The sequence below is a fragment of the Typopeltis vanoorti genome, chromosome 1 (genome assembly GCF_054136105.1).
Source record: "Typopeltis vanoorti isolate ZY-2024b chromosome 1, IOZ_Tvanoo_1.0, whole genome shotgun sequence".
NCBI lineage: Eukaryota > Metazoa > Arthropoda > Arachnida > Uropygi > Thelyphonidae > Typopeltis > Typopeltis vanoorti.
The window spans coordinates 127814416-127834490 of NC_143549.1; the positions used below are offsets into that span (position 1 = coordinate 127814416).

Consider the following 20075-nt stretch of genomic DNA (forward strand, 5'->3'; position numbering starts at 1 on the left):
AAGAATGTCCATCAATAGGAAACTAATCTTCAACGTAATATTCTTGCAATAATGCCTAATGGTTTCTTCTTTGGAATACCAGAGACAGCTCAAGTCTGCATAAGCCCACAAAACTCATTCGAATTTGAGTGCCATAATAGCAAAACCATCCTACCTACAATGACTGCTTATCGTGGATATTGATATGAAGGGGGATGATTAAAAATAGAGAAAGATGTAAAACACACACAGAAATATTTCCTTTAATTAACATGGCGTGTGAATTAATGAAAAAAAGGAAAGAAAGAAAGAAAAAATCACTTCCCTCCCAAACGAAACAAATGAATTCGATAGAATTTGTCTAATAACTAATTTTATTAACACGAAGTTGAAAACTTAATAATTAATTTATTGTAATTAGTACAATGATGGAACATATTACTACTTAAACATTTTGATAAATTCCAGGTGGAATCACACGAAACTGGCTTCTTAAAGGCTCCCTCCTTACGAACATGTGGACGCTACTTATGAAACAGGCTGACTTTATAAATATTTTTTTCATATTAAATGAGAAATGAGATTCTGAGATGTTTTTCCCAGAGTTGCTAGCTGCTTTTGAAAACATGTTTTTTATCACCAAAAAAACAAGGAGACTTGATTATGTGCAATTGATAGACATATACCTGACTCATAGACTTAGTTACCTTTCTGAACAATATACCACTACAACAATCTTTATTGAACTAGCTGCTGTTTTAAGGGAGATGCTTAAGTTAAGAGCACACCAGTCAAAAAAAAAAAAAAAAAACGAAGAGCACACGCCTAGTAACAACGTGCACAATTTTTTTCTTTCCAGAATTTCTAATTTACAGTCAATAATTTGCTAACATACCATTAAAACGAATTATACATAATGCTTAATAATACATCATGCTTGTCATTGATTTTATTTATTGATTTCTGCAATGTCTACACTTTATTATTATTATTATTATTATTATTATTATTATTATTATTATTATTATGTGACACCTCCAGGGAGCCTTCAAGGGCTAATCGTGGTAAGGCATGCTACTCCATTGTACACAACTTATTGTCTTCCCCACAGCCAATCCAACAACTACTACTACTGTTAACATACGAAGCCATCAACTTCCGACAACCAAAACTAACAACAGTATTTTTAGTCTGTAAATTGCACACGTTCTCATGACTGATTTGACTGTATGCAGTCAAATCCCACGTTTAAAAAACCCACGTTTCAGAGAGAAGCCCTTTCATCCAGTATGAGAGTTGTAACTCACCTTCAAATGAAAGAAGCTCATATAAAGATTCTTTCGTTACAAGGAGAAAACAACAACTAAATTCTTTTCCAATCGAAGGGCACAAGTCCCTCCAACTACTCGCCTTCCAACTGCGCTACTCATTTTAATCCATATTACTCTAATCCATTACAACTTAATACACTGTAATTATTTACTTTTAGCTCAGACCATTTGGGCAAACTGACGTCAACAACGTGTTTAGGATGTCTACTCTCTAGACAGTACAGTCACTTAAACTGATACAAACGACTGTGGGTTTTTGTAGCAGCTACGCAGATGTAACTGAATTAATTTATTTCTACCAGTTTTACAGGTTATAGTTAGATGAAAAAGGGCAACATTAATATACGAAATGTTACTAGAATATCACTGTGGTAATTAAATTGTGTAAATTTAGGTGGCTGTCTGGACAAATGTGACGTAATTTGTTTATAACCTGCACATACATGCAATATTTTAATACCTGAAGGAATAAGCATTTAGGTTGCTGGTATAGGAATATTTGGCATCAGCATGCAAGATTTTTTAAGGAAGATGTCAACAATTTTATGTACGCGTATTACATTAAGAGTTTGTGGGTTGTAACTTTCGCATTTGTGAGCACAAGCTACTGCACACTTGAGTCTGAGATTGGAAACTGGCGTACAAAATGTTTTTATGTGCATATGTGTGTACAAAAATTAAATTACAAGGAATATTGCTTGGGTCCCTTAAAAACCTTGTTGGAGATAAATCCCATAGAAGTGATGCTGATAAGATTGGCGTTAGCAAAGTTCGATGTTAGATTTTGCTTATATCACACCACAGCCTTCATTTCGCCTAATATCCCAATACAATCTATAAACAGCGATGCTCTCTGTTTCCAATACTTTTTAATATTTACATTAATGAAATATTAATACAGTAGAACACCTTAAACAATCAAGGTATAGAAATTTCCCGGAATAACAAAATAAATACGCTATTATTTGCAGATGATCAGGTAATAATATCAGATAAGGAAGACAATTTACAAAGAGCAATAAGTACGCGTATAGTAGAACAGTTTAAACAGTTTAAACAGTTTAAAGTTTATAGTAGAACAGTTTGGAATGAAAATTTCCATAGATAAAAATAAAACAATGGCATTTTGTGGACAAACTCCAGTTAGAAGCAAAATCGTTATTAATAATAAAATAATAGAAGAGATAAATACTTTCAGTTATCTTGGATGTGAAATATTATATAAAGGAGAAAAAGTCATAAAATTGAAATCTTCAAAATGTTTACAGATTGTACGGCTGATAAATAGAACACTCAACCCAAAGAGAGTACAAAACGAAACACGCTTGAAAATGTACAATACTTTCGCAGTGCCCACATTATTATATGGCAGGAAATTTGGGCAATAAACAAACAATATAAACAAAGAATAAAACAAGTGAAATCAGATTTATGAGAATAACTGCAAAATACACATTATTAGATCAAGAAAGGAACGAAGACATTTTAAAAGAACTAAAAACAAAATCAATAGAAGGAAAACTAAACAATTATAAACAAAAATGGATTGAGTAAGTAAACCGAATGGCCAGTAAACGATATCCTAAACAAATGCTAAAATATGAGCCAATTGGAAAGAGAAGACTGGGTAGACTTCAAAAAAGGATATTGGATGGATAATGAGAGCGGAACAGACCAATATGGTCTATACCCGTAATTAGTGTTATAATGATGATGGCTTTTAGGACAGTATATGTTGTTAACTAGGTGCTTGTTAACAATAAAAAAAAAGATGAGATGTCTTAAGGTATTATGAATACTTGCTATATACAAATATTCCCACTTACTTTGCTCTTTCATGCTGTGAATTGATGACAAAGTACCATTCAACGTTGAACATTTCTCAGCAGCCTCAACCCAACTCTTTTGATCTTCGTCGCGATCCCCAACTACCAGAAAACATTTATTTCCTAAAACGAAGAAATACATAAAACAAACGTCATTTTACCATCATGTGAAATCTTGCAAATCAAATTAGTATTCAACAACCAGACCTACATTTATTTAACAATTCCTTAAAGGTTTCCGTGTGTGTGTGTGTGTGTGTGTGTGTGTGTGTGTGTGTGTGTGTGTGTGTGTGTGTGTGTGTGTGTGTGTGTGTGTGTGTGTGTGTGTGTGTGTGTGTGTGTGTGTGTGTGTGTGTGTGTGTGTGTGTGTGTGTGTGTGTGTGTGTGTGCTCATGAGTTATGGTAAGGGAAAAAATTACTTATTTTGAGAGATAAAAATTTCGCCTCATTGCAAATCAGGCTTACTTAACTGATAAAATTACCGAATTTTTTCTATTCACATGCCATCCTCAAAGATCTCTTTATATGGATTAGATAATGCTTAGCAAAATCATCATTGAAAAAAAAAGTTGATGAAAGGGAAGAATAATAAACATTAATTGTTATTTGATAGCCAATAGGCAAACATTATTGTTTAAACTTTTTAGGTTTCGACAGTGGTCACGATTCAAAGTCTGTATTCTAGACCTTACGAAAATTAAAATTTTACATACATATCAGGCTCCTGGACATAATTGCGTGTTTTAAGTAATGCTACTCAAAGGAAGGCTGTATATTTTTAAGATAAAAAATCAAACTTGCTGTAAAATCGGAATGGAGATTTACTGAACTTTTATACTCCTGATTTTCTTTATTAATTACATTATTTTTATTAAAAAGTAATTAATATGGTGTGAATAATAAAAATTGCTGCCCACGTATGTTGAAAATGTAATCAAATTATGCACTGAAATCACACTATATCTATGACGTAATATTTCTCATTTCCGTTCATGAATTGATTTAATAATTGAACTATTCACAGGGAAACTGCACTAAGAGTAACAGAATACAAATTAAAGCAATTTATTGTTTATTTTATAATGAATTTTGAGTTCAATAATAGTACCCAAAGATATAAATAACAGTGAACGTTTGCTAACAAATGATGCACTGGTTTGCTTAGTTAGTCGGGTGAATACCATCCCCATTCTTCAACCAATACCAAGTTCGAATTTCACTGTGTCATGAATCTTCGTAAATGAGTTTTAGAATAGTGGTCCTGCATCAGGCGATCGCCTGATGCAGGACCACTATTCTATTCACTGGAGGTGTGATGTTGCTTGAAAAGATGTCTCGTTTCTAAAACAAGTTTCATGGATTATCTAATCCTTAGCCTGCCCACACTGCTGATGTAATGTGATTACAGCTTTCTTGAAATATGGAAGGGGAACTGCAATTATTGTGATAAAACAGTGAGAATCATAACGTGAAGGTGACTGTTCATTAAATCAAAATTTAAAGGTCGTAACTTTAATATCAACACAAACTATTAAAACATTTACTGTGTGGTATATCTGACTCTCTTATTTTTTTTCCATGGTGGCTTGCACATGAGTATAGATAAAAAAAAACGAATAATAAAACGTGACTACAATGCAGACAGAATTTCAAATTGTAACGAATAGAAATGCTGGGTGTTCTATTTAATAGACTTTCCAGCTAGTTGTTTATTTATTTAGCAATTTTTAAAAAATATGAATAACTGATCAGTCTAGAAAACTGAATTTTCTGAGTGTATTTGCTGAAAGTAAAATACTGTTAATTTTGCTATTTATGCGTGTAGGAAAATGTGTTTATCAGCTTTTAAAACTACTTCCAGTCCTTAAAATCGTTAATAATAATGTAACTGCAATTTCAAATGAAATGACATTCAACTGAATTTTACCAACCAAAAGGATGCCACTGTGATGGACAATATCCAGGTAGTGGAGTCGTTGGAGGTTGTTCTTCTACGGTATTGGATGACTTATGCTTCTTGCATACTACTGATGTCTGCATATTACAGTTATCATCATTCCACATTCCTACAAATTGAAAGACTGAAGTTTAAGAATAATCATGCAAATGCATAGAAGAAGGTTATAAAAAGTAACTTTCAATAAAATAAAATAAAATAAATAAAGGATACAGTCGTCGAAAATACAGTATATAAAATGGTATATCGCATCATCAGTATACAAAATACAGTATATAAAATGGTATATCGCAAAACAGTATATCGCAACGGATAATAAAACAAATAAAGGTGAATAACAGTAATTTTCTTTAGCTACGCTTCATATTAATAAACATTATGCCTTGTATAATGAGCAAGCACTGCAAGTCTTCACTTAAAGGTCTACAATTCCAATTTGTTAACAGCATTTACCACTTATAATAATAATACAACCGTATGCGATATGAATATTTTATTATCTGATTCTCTTTCTTACCTGTTTCTACGTACATACTAGTGCAGCGTTCCTGATACAAATAATTATCCGGTTGGTTGTGGTTCCATTTCACGAAATTCACCACCGATCCGTCACTCCATTCAAAAGCACCGTCAAATCCCAAAGCATTCAAACCAATCCACACTCTGTTCTGTTCCGTTTTATTATTGGAAAGCTGGCGGGAAAAAAGAAATTAGAATTTAAGTTATTGATATGAAATGCGGAACTGATTATCACAATGAACTCCTCTCAACAATGCAAAATTATTAGAAAGAAAAAAAGTAGAGGCAAACTTTGTCGTGATTTCGAGATGAACAAAGAATGTTTTAATTTATTTAGACATTATGGGTCACAAAAAAAACAAAAATTATTGTAATCATCTACGCTATCAATCTGGATGATATCTAATACACCCGCATAGGTAATAGACCTCAAAAATATTATATGCGTGTATAATTAACCCTCACAATTGTAATTCAGATATAATTTCACGCACACAGTTTGAGACACAATAATAGAAAATCTTGCACATAGATACAACAGATTCAATTTCATAAATACAGTTCAAGAAGAACAATTTTCTGTAATTCATAACGTCTAAACTAACATAAAAGTTATTTGATCGGATAATACTTAATTATAAATTTGACTTTTTTTCCCTTTGAATTACATTATGGATGGTGCTTTGAAAGTAATCATATTTTTCGCAATAATAAGTTACTTGTTTTGTCTTCTGGAGAATCCTCTTTATCCATTTAGAATGAATTCTCGTTGATCTAAAGAAAATGATGCTGAAATTATGAATTCTTATGATTGAAAATTTTGAATTGTATAAAACATTTATCCTCTTTATCTATTTACCAACTAACTGTTATTGATCTAAGAGAATGATGCTGAAAGTTTGATTCCTTATCGTTTAAATGTTGATTAGTATAAAATAGTTGCATACTTCGAAAACATAATTCTGTACATCAAACGAGGCAGTTCTAAGTTCATGAAAAATTAAATACTATTTCAGTTAATGCATGTATCCATATCATAGGGATGTGATCGGAATAAAAATTTAGTTTTTAAATAATAAATGAGAATCAATCATATCATGATCAATCTAATATCGCCATGACTGCGGAATAAACCGAATTCACTGCAAAATACGGAAGGGTTCGTTCTGCCGATTAATCTTCGGAATAAATAATCCACCACGGCAGAATAATACACTTCATAGTTTATCCACTATATAAGATTCGTATATTAATATACAGCTGTTTATTAAAGTAACTTTCCATGATAATTCTTATTTCGTTCTAGAAAGATTGGTCTGAAATTTTATTTATTACGTAAATTGGATTCGAAATGAAGAAGAAGAAGAAGAACAAACGTTTGCAGGCAGTGGTTTGGAAAGCAGGTTTCGTTCTTGATGAAGTTAATGTCTTCTGTCAGTAGGCTTGGTAGAAGAAGCACAACTTACTGTTGCTATGATAATAAGGGATGCAAAATGGCGAATCCTTTGAAGTCTAGTATAAAACGAAATAATTATAAGAGATGTGGTAAAATATCTTTCGGAAGAGTAAATCAGTTTAGTGCCATAGATGGTAACTGTCAGTTAAAAATGCAGATACACCAATGGAGCATAATTTTTTAGAATGAAAAGTTTGAAAGCCACAAAAATCAACTTAGTAATAAAAAGACCAGAGCTTCAGTAGCACAGTTAGTATAGACGAAGCCCTTCGGTCGGAATGACCTTCAGTGATGTGAGGAACTTTTATGTGGTTTCCTTCGACTAAAGGTGAGTACGGAGATAGTTGGGTTATCCCCTCCGGAAACCTTCCCTCAAAACAGACAAATCGGCCAATAGAAAACACGCAATTTACAAACAAGAATACTTAACAGCATAGTGTGTAACTACCTTATCCTCACATTACAGTTGGGAAGTCCAAGGATACGTGGAAGGCTAGTGCCTGTTAAAGCCACTGATGGATGGAATAAAAAGAGATCTCATTTGGATGGTAAATCTTTAATTTCAGACCGTAAAAAACAATATAATTATTATAAACAATATTATTTACTTTAGACTCTTCTTTTATTCTTATAACGTCTAAAAACCTTGCTTTTATTTTATGGTAAATCTCATAGACAAGAGGTTACTCAACCTCTAGTACATCAGTACGATGAATATATATAAGGGAAAAAAAATTGAGGAGATTAAAGCTTATCAACGATCCGAGGACTTGATTATATTCTTAATGGAATATATAAGAGGGAAAGCAATTACAAAAAACATTAGTGGAAGGAATGAATGAAGATGGAGGGAATGGTTTTGTGAGTTTATCATTGGACTGTGGAATGTTGAAAAGCAGCTGCACGTGTTTTGATAGAATTAAAAGGTTGAGCGGAGGAAATATCGAAATTCTGAAGAACACTGACCCCGGAAGTATTTGCAGAAAATTAAAGCAGCATAATCTGAATTTCTGCATAAAAGATAGCGCAGTAAATTAGTGAGTGATGGGTCAATAATTAATAATTGCTCTCTTCCGTACTGAATAAAGTACTCTCACTATCTCTTTGGGGGTATCATCCCGATTGTGAGAATAGTATTCAGTGATTGGATAGATTTGTGATTCGTAGAGTTAATAGCTGCTCATAAATAAAGCAAAGCCTTGATCGAAAGAGAGAGAGAGAGAGAGAATATAATTTCTAGGATGCTGTGGAGCCGATATTTGTAATAAGCTTATATCAAGAAAAGCAGACATTAGAGTAATCTCCCACGAAGAAAAATCTTATCTTGTCTAGAAAATAACCTTGTTCTTTTATGACGATAAAAAAGCAACAGCATAGGAATGGGGTTTGCTAGCAACTGAAGGTTACTATCAAGGTCTGAAGGTCTGAAACTGAAGGTTATCAGAAATCCATTAAACCTGGTTTCGAAATCAGAATTTAAGCAGTTGATATTTTGGAAGAGTTTATGATTTTTGAAGTGAAAGGTTTGTCAATTTAGATTGAGGAGGCCAATGTACAATGACAAGCAATAGTGTTTATTGGATTGGTAACTAACTGATAAAGGTATTGATGAATATTGATATTTATTAATATTGATTGATTAAGCGAAGGAAGAAAGTAATCGAGTATGTGAAAAAAAATAAGTGCGGAACTCGACCATTAGTTTCAGAGTTTGACAATAAAGCACCATCAATCTACTATCACACATAATGCGCGTTCAAACAGAAAGGTAGTGACCGAGACGACAGACCTCCTTACGATTGGAGTTTACCATCAATACACCTATGTGCCAACTCTAATTAGTTGCTTAAGACGGCATACCAAGAATATTCACTTAAGATTCTCGAAAGTTTTCCAGGCAGCTGATCCAAAAGTGAGGGAACATAAGTAAGATCACCTGTTTGATCGACACTGGGAATCGACACTGGCCATCATATATTAGTTGAGACAATTCAAGACTGCATATACTTTTAGTGTAAGTGTTTCTCCATTACTTTAGAAAGCACAGAAATGAGATAAGTTGCTTAATGTGAAAATGATAAAGATCATACGGTTAAGAGAGTTTAGTGCAGTGAGAGTATTTGGGGCAACGAAGGCAACAGTGGAGATTAAGGAAATCGAATTCTGCAAGCTGAATCGCAAACTCTGCATAATCGCAATTTAAAATGTTATCACATCGTTCATATATATATATATAATATATATATATATATATATATATATATATATATATATATATATATATATATATATATATATATATATACATATATATATAGAATATTCATCAAAGCTTGATTTGCTTCCTCAGTCTTAAAAAAAGGCAGGAAGTTATATTCCCCTAATTCGAGCCCTGACCAAGGGCCTCTGAGTTGTGGAAATAAAATGAAATGAAAGCTCTGCCGAACAAAGCTGCCTTTTGCAGCTGCCCAATTTTTAATCCATCGAATTCGAGTGCTTCTAGATGTTTTTTCAATGTTTTAGGGATGGCGCCTAAAGCACCTATTAATTTGGGAACAACTTTCGTTATCTTTTGCCAGATTCGTTCAACTTCGATTTGCAATTGATGTATTATTGATATATTGAAATATTGATGTATTATTGAAATATTGATATATATTGATATATTGATGGAACCAGGTCTTTTAATAACTATTAAAAGACTTGGTTCCATCAAGTCCTTCAAGTTATTTGGTTGACTAGTGCTAATGTAATATTCAGTTTGCGTGCTTGTGATCTGCAGAATTTCTCCGATTGACTCTTCCCTTTTGTTCTTAGGAAAATCATCAGTTTCATTTTTTATGTCACCATCACTATCACAGTTCTTATTCTTGACTTCCCAAAGACGTCAATCACACCTACAATTGTTTTAGCATAAAAATCTTGTAATCAGCAGTGATTTGCAATTTCGATATCATTCACATTTCCGTGCATCAAAATCTAGATAACTTCACCCTATTTTTCACTCTTCGAAAAATTTGTAAGACTCATTCACTGCATGTGATTACATGAGTTCAAAACAAATTCGATTGCACACCAGAGTATAAGTAAACTGCAGCTGAATACCAAATAATATAAAGAATATCAGAAAGATTTCAGAATATCATATACGAGGAGTATTCTGAAAGCAATGTCTGTGAAAATTCTGAAAATGATGAAGTTATACGCATAGAAAGTTGTATATGCATAGACATTCCTTTCAGAACACTTTCCCAAATTAGATCATAACAGAAGTGTTAAGGGGCATAAATGTAGGAAACATTGAACTACCAAACACATCTAAGTATAAAAAATCCATAACCTGTTCAATATATATTGTGTGTGTGTGTGTGTGTGTGTGTGTGTGTGTGTGTGTGTGTGTGTGTGTGTGTGTGTGTGTGTGTGTGTGTGTGTGTGTGTGTGTGTGTGTGTGTGTGTGTGTGTGTGTGTGTGTGTGTGTGTGTGTGTGTGTGTGTGTGTGTGTGTGTGTGTGTGTGTGTGTGTGTGTGTGTGTGTGTGTGTGTGTGTGTGTGTGTGTGTGTGTGTGTGTCGAATCGTTTTCGCCTGGCGACTCCATGAACATGCACTCTCCATTCAGATCTGTCATTGACCATATCTTTCAGAACCTCCAAGCACACTCCAGTTGCTTCTTTAATTCCGTCTACCCAACTAATTGTTGGTGTTCCTCTTTTCTTGCTTCCATCAACTTTAGCAAGCATCATCATCATCTTCTCCAGAGTGTCATTGGCTCTCATATTATGTCCGAATTATGACAATTTTTGCTTGATGATCATAGCTTCGAGAGAGCAATTTGGATTTATTCTGTCTATCACTGATTTATTGGTTTGCTTTGCAGTCCATGGTATTCTTATTAAGCGTTTCCAAACCCACAATTCAAATACATCTATCTTCCTTCTTACACTCTTTCTCAGGGTCCAACTTTCACATCCATTCAGTACCTCAGGGAATACCATTGCTTTCACGATTCTGATTTTTGTTGCGAGGCTAATATCTTTATCTCTAAAGATCTTGCTTAAATTTGTCATTGCTTTCTTTCCGAGTAATAATATTCTTGTCACTTCTTCAGTACAGTAACCATCTTTATCAATTCGGGATCCTAGGAGCACAAAATTGTTAACTGCTTCCATTTTCTCCCCATCTACTTCAAAGTCATTACGTTCACATGCTGCCATACCTTAACCTTTTTGAGGTTAAGTTTAAGACCATATTTAGCACTTTCTTCTTTAACTTTCATAATAGTTTCCTCCAAATCTTCTTTGCATTCTTCTAGAAAGTTCGTATCATCTGCATAGCTCAAGTTATTAATATTTTTCCCCCACTTTTAATTCCAACTGAAGACTTTCGAGCCCTGCCATTCTTACAATGTATTCTCTGTACAAGTTAGACAGGTACGCAGATAAAATGCATCTTTGTCGCATCCCTTTACCTATTATGAAATACTCAGTTTCTCCAAGATCTGTACGGACAGCAGCTTCTTGTTCATAATAAAGATTCCTCAGAAGGATAATGAAATGCTCTGGGACTCCCACTGTTCTTATCACATTCCTCAGTTTCCCGTGATCTACAGAGTCAAAACTCACTCACTCTCAAAAGCCTTGCTGTCGTCAAGTAAATAAAGGAAATTACCTTTATTGAAGAAAGGCGATGCAAGAGAGTGCTATAGTTTGTAATTTTCGTACACTCTTGCATCGCCTTTCTTCAATAAAGGTATATAAACTGCTTTGTTTTTTTCGATTCCCTAGGCCATGTAGTTGTGATCCAAATTCGCTGCCATAGGGCTGTTATAATTTTAATTCCCTCCTCTCTCAGGGCTTTGAGTAGTTCAATGGATATTCCATCTCCTCCTGGTGCTTTTTTACTGGATAGCTGTTGTAGTGCCCATTTCACTTCACTCTCCAGAGGTACTGGCTCCTGTGTGTAAACCTACTCTTCAGATTTCTCAATAATTTTGGAGTCCTTTCTTTAAAAGCTTTTGTATACTCTTTCCATCTTTCTTTGATGTCTGCAGCTACTGTAAGATATCCTTTATGTTTACTTTTCAATATTGCCGCTACGTGTTTCTGAAAAATCCTATTTTATTTGTGAAAACTGTTTACTAGAAAAAAGGAATTAAAGTTGCTATTTAATAAATATTACTTGAAAGAATGATTATATAAATGAATACATACCATTCGCCACAGGAAAAACCACTCCTTTGCAGAGTGGATTGATGCAATGGTGGAGTTGTGCTCCTCACAATATTCTTTAGCACGGTGCCAAGTAAGATTTGCCCATATGACGCTATAACAGTAATCGTTGAAGAAGAACCACTGAGGATTATCAGAGCTACACATTTGAACTGAAAATGAATAGATTAAAGTTATATTTAATAAATACAGAAAAAAAAACATATATAACTATATGTATATAGTAATGTTGCATCTCTCGAAGATAACAGCTGCTCTAGAAACCAACCATCGTATAAAACGTCTAAGAAGTATCTCGCATGGAAATGATATTTTAAAATGTGGCAAAGGTCATTTTGACAAGATAAACATGAATGGAGGATATAATTGGTGAGCCGCCTGTACTGACAAGCTATACAAATTTTAAACGCAGCCTGTATAGACAAGCTATACAAATTTTTAACGCAGCTTGTATAAACAGGCGAACTAGTACAGGTTTTATCTGAACGTTTTCGATGTTAAATCGATGTTTCCTATATTTATGCTTAATTTGTTGTTTACTTAGATCTATCCTTTCTTACCTAAAACCTTATACAATTAAAATCCTACCGGCTGCTCTATTGTTAAATAGTTACCTTTCTTTATTTATTCTTTATTCTCTTAGTTTAATCTTATTCTTATAACTAGGATTGTTTCCTCTTCGGATACTGGCGAATTTATATTTTGATGCTCATAACTAGTAGTAGAGGTGCCTATAGTGTCCACGGCATATCTGAAAATACCTGTATTCACAGGGCAAGTCAAGTATGCATGGTTAGGTCTTCCAGTTGTATTGCATAAAGTGCAAACATCTAAGTCAAGTTTGAATTTGTGCAACTCGGTTGACGTAGGCAGGCTGTAGTGCCATAATATCATTTGGATATTTCTCCATCTGCTTTGTTCTGTAGCTAGTGTAGCCCAGATGAAATAACGTTTGCATCCATAGAACTAGGCAATCCGAATTCTAAACCTCATTCACTCCTGCCGAGTAAAAGAACTTTTTCTAAGCCTTTCTTTGACAAATTCCGAGTTAGTCAATCTCTTGCACGAACGAGTAGGTTTCTCTCTGTGAAAAAAGGGAATTTTCATTCCGCAACCTAGTTTCAAGTGGTTAACATATCAGCTCACTAGCCAAAAGTCTGAGCATTTGAATTCCGCCTTGCATGGATGTTGGTAATTGCCTTTCACCTTCACTCGTTCTTTCATTCATAATCTTCTTTCACTACACGTTATTCACGCTTCCTATTGTTATGTCGTGTTGTTTCTCTCTACTTTCTTATTTTTTTTTATACTTCTTCACCTCTATTATCTTTTCTTGTGTGTAACCTAACTAGATTCGACTCAGGTTTGGAGTAGAATCTAGTTAGATTACACATACTGGCAAATTTGTATTTATACTGCGCGCCAGTATCCTATAACAGGAATTTATTCAAGTTCTGAGAAATATTCCTAGTAGGGAATATTTCCCAGCACTCATTGGCCATAATTCATTGGCATACACTCTAATACAAGCTTAAATAGATATCGGTAGTTTGCAGTCGTGACCAATGATTTATTACTTAAACATATATATCCAAAATTTCTCCCGCTATGGTTCTAATTTTGTAAGTGGTAATTTGATATCTCGAATTCAGGCATATGCAATAAAACATGTTTATTGGAACTAAATGACAATTACAACTAAATCTAAATCAAATTACTAAACTTCTAAGTCTCTTGCTAAGTTAAATCTGATGCTAAGATAATTAAACAATTCTAAATTAATCAAGTTCACCTAGACAGATCAAATTGTTAATCACAAGGAACAATATAAATCAATGACAATATTACACTAAATTAAGATTCTCTCATGCATGCTATTCATAGAGTACATACTATACAACTTGTTGCTTTCTCAGTTAATGTTATCTACTAAACAAAATACACTTATTACTTCAGTCACATACAACTAGATTCGTTCCTGACAATTCTTTGTCAGGAACGAATTTGTCCAACAGAATTTGCTGTCTCAAATACGAAATCTTATCCAAGTTCTCTAAAGGATTGTCCACATTACATAATCAAACATAAATTTATCTTCTATCACTTCCATAACAAATAACAAAGATTTCTACATTACCCAGTTCCTTCCGAAGGTCTATTAACTAGCACGTGTTGTTCTGGTCATCCTTCGTTCGGCTATTTCAGCGCCTGGCTTATGGCTACATCGTCCTTTCTACTGTTGCCGGACTCGAACTATTTTCTTCCGTGACTGAGGACTATCTCCGCTCTTTTCCGATGGGACATTCAGCGACTGGCACGATTTCTGCATAGGCTGATGATTCGCGTACAGCTGCGCGTGGAATCTTGTTCAGCATAATCAGGAAAACGGCCCACTGTCTGACATGATAGAACCCTGCCTCACCCTTTCTCTGACCACTGATCAAGAATCCTCGAGATGAAATCTGGAACAAAAAGCCCTGCAATATGGCGTGAATTGCCTTATATTCTATGTTCTAGTGCCCTCTTTTTGCTGTATCCTTCTTTTCGCACGATCCTTAGTTTTCATGCCCTTAAGATGATTCTTACTCTCCCTATTGCTGTTAGGTGCTGTCTTCAAGGAAAGCGCGCTAACGTTAATTTCCGATTAAGCCGTAGCCTCCGGCGTTACGACCGATACGTGCGTTTCAGACGTGACCTTTGCACTGTTACTCATTACCTGTCTGGCGACTTACGTTATTTGAGATAGCTTAATAGGACACATATTTAACCTAATATTTCTTTTACATGTCATCATTAATCTGACATAATTCTCTAGTTTAGTTTTCCGTTTTGACTATAAATATTTCTAATACAATTCACATTCTCTAATACAGCTAACAAGGTCTTATTACTTTATTCTGGTGTGCAGGTATTATCTTAAATTAGTTAGAATTTTCTTGTTAGATTCTGAATGAACAACTTCTTAGAAAGTCCTCCATTCAGGATCTAACATTATGCATAGTGCACGTATTACTGAAATGCGACTACTTGTTAGTATCACTCCCAGCCGACCTGTCGCCTAGTCAATAATATATCCCTCCCCCCCGCCTAGTCTGCCTAGCGGCAGACTTCTTCATGGTTTGCCTGCTTGCGGCATAAAAGACGGCAGATAAACTGGCGGAAAAACCCTACTTCCTGCACCTAAGACCGGCTAACTTGGCTATGGCTGAGGAAGATCCTCAAAGTTCCTCATGTCTTCGACAGGAATCGAGCCTGGGACACTCCTTCCCCAGGCATATGGTAGCGAAGCGCAAAGCCACTATACTAACTACGCAGACATCACGTTCGTTCATTCATAATAATTCATATATATTTACCCAAGATCGAATGCATCACTATGGGAGAAATAGATCCAAACCATCCTGCTATCGGAGAAGCCTTTACACAACATTGGATAACATACAGACTGAATATCACCCCCACATACACACATCTATATATATATATATTATATACAGGATGTCCCATAAGTTCCTAAATATTTCAGTAATTCATAAAACATTTTTTAAAAAATTGGTATATTAGAGTGCGGTTTGCACGAAAGTGAATGGTATGGAGGCGGTTTTTTTTTGGCCGGGAGAAAAAGTTACTTCAAATTTTCGCCGATAGAGGGCGCTGTATCACATGCATCGTTTGAAAATATGCAAATGAGAGTTCTATAAAACGAAGGGTGTACTGCTGACAGTTCATAATGAATGCGTGCGAATTCCCAGTCATTGGAGTGAACAGAATTACTTTCGTGAAAAGAAAAAATAATGTTGCTGTCACGCTTACTTTGGTGGATAAGATATTGTTAGTGAAGTTGTCTTAAGTAAGTGGGGGTATCGGTAGTGGAAGATTTACGAAAGTTTCGAACGCAGAAAAGAATGAAGAAAGGTACAGGTTCTATCACTCCTGCCGGAATACTGTCTCTAATATGACGTTTCGAGAAAACTGGAAATTTGTCAGATCGCCCTCGAACAGGCAGACCAGTGTTATCCAAAGCCCGTACCAGCGTTGTGGTCAGTGGCGTAGCTAGAGCTATTGCCGCCCAGGGGAATTCTAAGTTTGCCACCTCTCTGAATATACAGCAATAATACTACAAAAAGTCAAAACGACGTATATGGAAATAAATTAAAACATTATGTTTATGTTAATTTAAATATAAAGAGCTAATAAGCTTCATTTCAGCAATGAAAACATTATTTAAATTAAGGGGATATTAAATCCCACATAGTTTTAAAACCGAATAAGAAATTCAAAGATTGGAATCAGAGAGTTTCTTGCCGAATATAGTATAGTAAACTATAAAGTATTGCGAAACTCGTATAGCAGAGTCTATAAGTTCTTTTCGCTATACACTTCGGTATTAGATCTAGCTACTCACTGATGAAGACTCAAAAAATGAAACCGGTCTGGGTAGTGACCTCCCTACCATAATGTAATAACAGCATAGATTTTCTAGGAAATGTGTTTTTACATTATGGGAAATACCTAAGAATAGCGATCAAAACTTTACCGACTTTGCTACGAGTTCTCCGGTATTGCACTACGTGCTAGGGTCACTTGCATTTAGCTCACGCTAGTGGTCGCCGATACTTTATAGTTCACTATATTCGGCAAGAAACTCTCTGATTCCGATCTTTGAGTTTCTTATTCGGTTTTAAAACAATGTGGGATTTAATATCCCCTTAATTTAAATAACTATGTTTATGGTTATTTTAGTTGTAAGTATAGTTGTTAAAAACTAATTATTAATTAATAAAAATTACTATGTTAATATAAATAAAAGAATTGTCGAAAAATAAAATTGTGTCTCACGTGAAAAGTGCCGCCCAGGGTGGGAACTCCCCCCTAGCTACGTTACTGGTCGTGGTATTGCAAGTGAATGCCCTAGCGGCACAATCAACAAGCCGAGTGCACAGTGCACGGGAAGCTGCAAGAATCACAAGCATAGCGAAAATTCCGCATCCTTCATTGTGCATAATCATCACACCACCAAAGTAAGCATCGCAGCAACTGATTTTTCTTTTTCAAAAAAAAACAATGCTGTTCACCCCAATGACTGGGAATTCGCAAGCATTCAGCAGTACACCCTTCGTTTATAGAACTCTCCATTTGCCCATATTTACAAAGGATGCATGTGGTACAACGCCTTCTATCGGCGAAAATTTGAAGTAACTTTTTTCTCCAAGCCAAAAAAAAATCTGCCTCCGTGCGATTCACTTTCGTGCAAACTGCACTCTAATATACCAATTTTTCTCATTTCTATGAATTATTGAAATATCTATGTATTCCTTATTCCTTATGAATTCCGTCTAAGCGTTGAACCGGTTCGGGGGCCTTTCACATGAAAGTAAATTATTATTATTATTATTGATTTATAAAAATTATTATTATGATTGTTATTAAAAAAAAACTGTTATCATCATTACTATTTAAATCTCATTATATATAGCACAAAGTGCTGAACCTCGTAAAATAATATACTGAATAGATGGTCATTGTACATATGTAAATATTTGAAAGAACAAAAAAAAAATAATAAATTATTATTATTATTATTATTATTATTATTGCCTCACTCATCTACAAGTAATCCTTATAAACAAATGCAGAAATTTTCTTGAATAATCACTCTTTCTCACACCTTGAAAAAAAAAATTATACACAAAACTCTGTATAATCATCATTGTTAATATTAGAAGAACATATGTTGTAAATACATAATATAAGCGTAAAAATGTATTATTATAATTTTTAATTGAAATGTAATGTAGAAATTGCATGATTTAGTGCTGAACTCTGTAAAGGTGCAATGTCACACAAGATGCTTATTGTATATACAAATATCTATTTGAACATACAATAAAATAGCAATCAATAAATTATCATTCTTATTAAAAAAAATATATATATGAGACCTCCAGGGAGTCAAGGACTCATCGACGGAGGCTGTAAATTACCATACCCAGCTATTATACCTTCCCTTAAATTAATTTAAGGGAAAGTATAGTACCCCTTTCTTGACAGAGAACAACCTTAACTTCCATGGATGCCCCCATGTTCTCTCCTCGCCTTCCATAAAACAAAAAATTTCATCAGATGGTATCCTATAACATCCATTCAGAAGTTTATAGACCTATAATCATATCACCCCCTCTTTCTCCTGTTAAACAGAGTCTGTAATCCACATACTCGCAATCTGTCTTCATAATCTAAATCCCATAATCCAGATATAATCTTCGTAACGCTTCTTTGCACCCTTTCCACAGCTTCTTTATCCTCTTTAAACCGGGAGGACAAATCTGTGCACAATAATCCAAGTGTGGTCTTATCAAAGCCTTATAAGAGGTAAAATTACTTCCTTATTCTTATATGACAAGGTTCGCTTCATCATAGCAATTATCCTCTCAGTTGTAATTGCAACGTTTGCTATGTGACCCTTGAACTTCAAATTCTTATCCACCAATACACCAAGATCCCTTGCTTCTTCAGTTTCTTGTAGCATAACCCCGCTAATATAATATGTCCCTGGATCTCTAATCACGCCAAAGTACATAACTTTACACTTACTAGCATTAAACTGAGAGCCATTTTCGTTTTCCTAGAATTCCAGTCTATTCAAATCATTTTGTAATTGTTGAATATATGTACCATCCCTGATTGCCTTGCCTATCTTCGCATCATCAGCAAACAATTGCAAATCTGATTATAGACCCTGCTTGAAGTCATTAATGTATAGATTGAACAATAATGGCCCAAGAACTGAACCCTGAGGTACACTACTGGTTACCTTAAATCTGGTAGATTCACACCCACTCTATACCACTTTTTGATATCTTTCTGTTAATCATCCTCTGATCTAAATCAATAAGTTATGTTCCAATCACATATTCTCCAGTTTACGCAACAACCTATCGTGCGGTATCCTATTAAATGCCTTAGAAAAATCCAATATTATCATAGTGTATCCATTCCCTTTATCCAACTCTGCCGTAATATTGATATAAAATATGAGCAAATTGCTAAAACATGACCTGCCTTTAGTAAACCCATGCTGTTTTCTGCAGAGTATAGAATCATTCTCTACCCATTTCTGTATGCGAGTTCTTACTAACTTCTCTAAAATCTTCACTACCACACCAGAAATATTGATAGGTCGGTAGTTAGACACACCAGTTTGTGCACCACCCATGTGCAATGGAACTATATTACATTCCTTCCATTTCTGTGGTATCATTCCTGAGCTGAGATTCAAGGTATACAAATGTAGGAAAAGTCTAGCCAATTCAGCTGAACATTCCTTTAGCAAACGGGCTGATATTCCATCTGTCCTTATAGACAAATTCTTATCCATGTTATGCAAAAGCTCTTCAACCTCATTTTCATGAACCTCTAACTCTTCATCCAACTTAGCAGTAGCACTGTGCACCATACTACATACACCTGGTTGATATATCTTAACAAAGTGAGCACTCATTAACTGAACAATCTCCTTAGCTTCCGACACTCGTGTCCCAGCTGTAATCAATAAAGTTATTTCCACATTCATTCTTTTTTTTTGCTTGCGGCATAACGATAAAATTCTTTTGGGTTGCCTTTAGCTTGCATGGGCAATTATCCTATCTGATACCGAGGTGAGAGGATTTTTCGCACTAAAAACATGGAGATTTATTCACCGGAAGAATAAATACACCTTGTAACCACAGTTGCTCAAGCAGTAATTACAAAGGTTTAATCCATCACCGTTCACACATGAAA

General features: G+C 34.6%; 1 protein-coding gene across 1 annotated transcript in view; it reads right to left on the reverse strand.

Moving 5' to 3' along the window:
- Nucleotides 1-20075, reverse strand: part of LOC150110411 (macrophage mannose receptor 1-like) — a 240588-nt gene that overhangs the window by 182928 nt on the left and 37585 nt on the right. Inside the window, exons 10-13 of the mRNA XM_090397710.1 lie at nucleotides 12276-12445; nucleotides 5611-5785; nucleotides 5068-5202; nucleotides 3137-3259 (exon numbers count right to left, since the gene is read on the reverse strand). Coding sequence (XP_090253836.1) covers nucleotides 3137-3259; nucleotides 5068-5202; nucleotides 5611-5785; nucleotides 12276-12445 — 603 coding nt within the window. The remainder of the gene's footprint in view (nucleotides 1-3136; nucleotides 3260-5067; nucleotides 5203-5610; nucleotides 5786-12275; nucleotides 12446-20075) is intronic.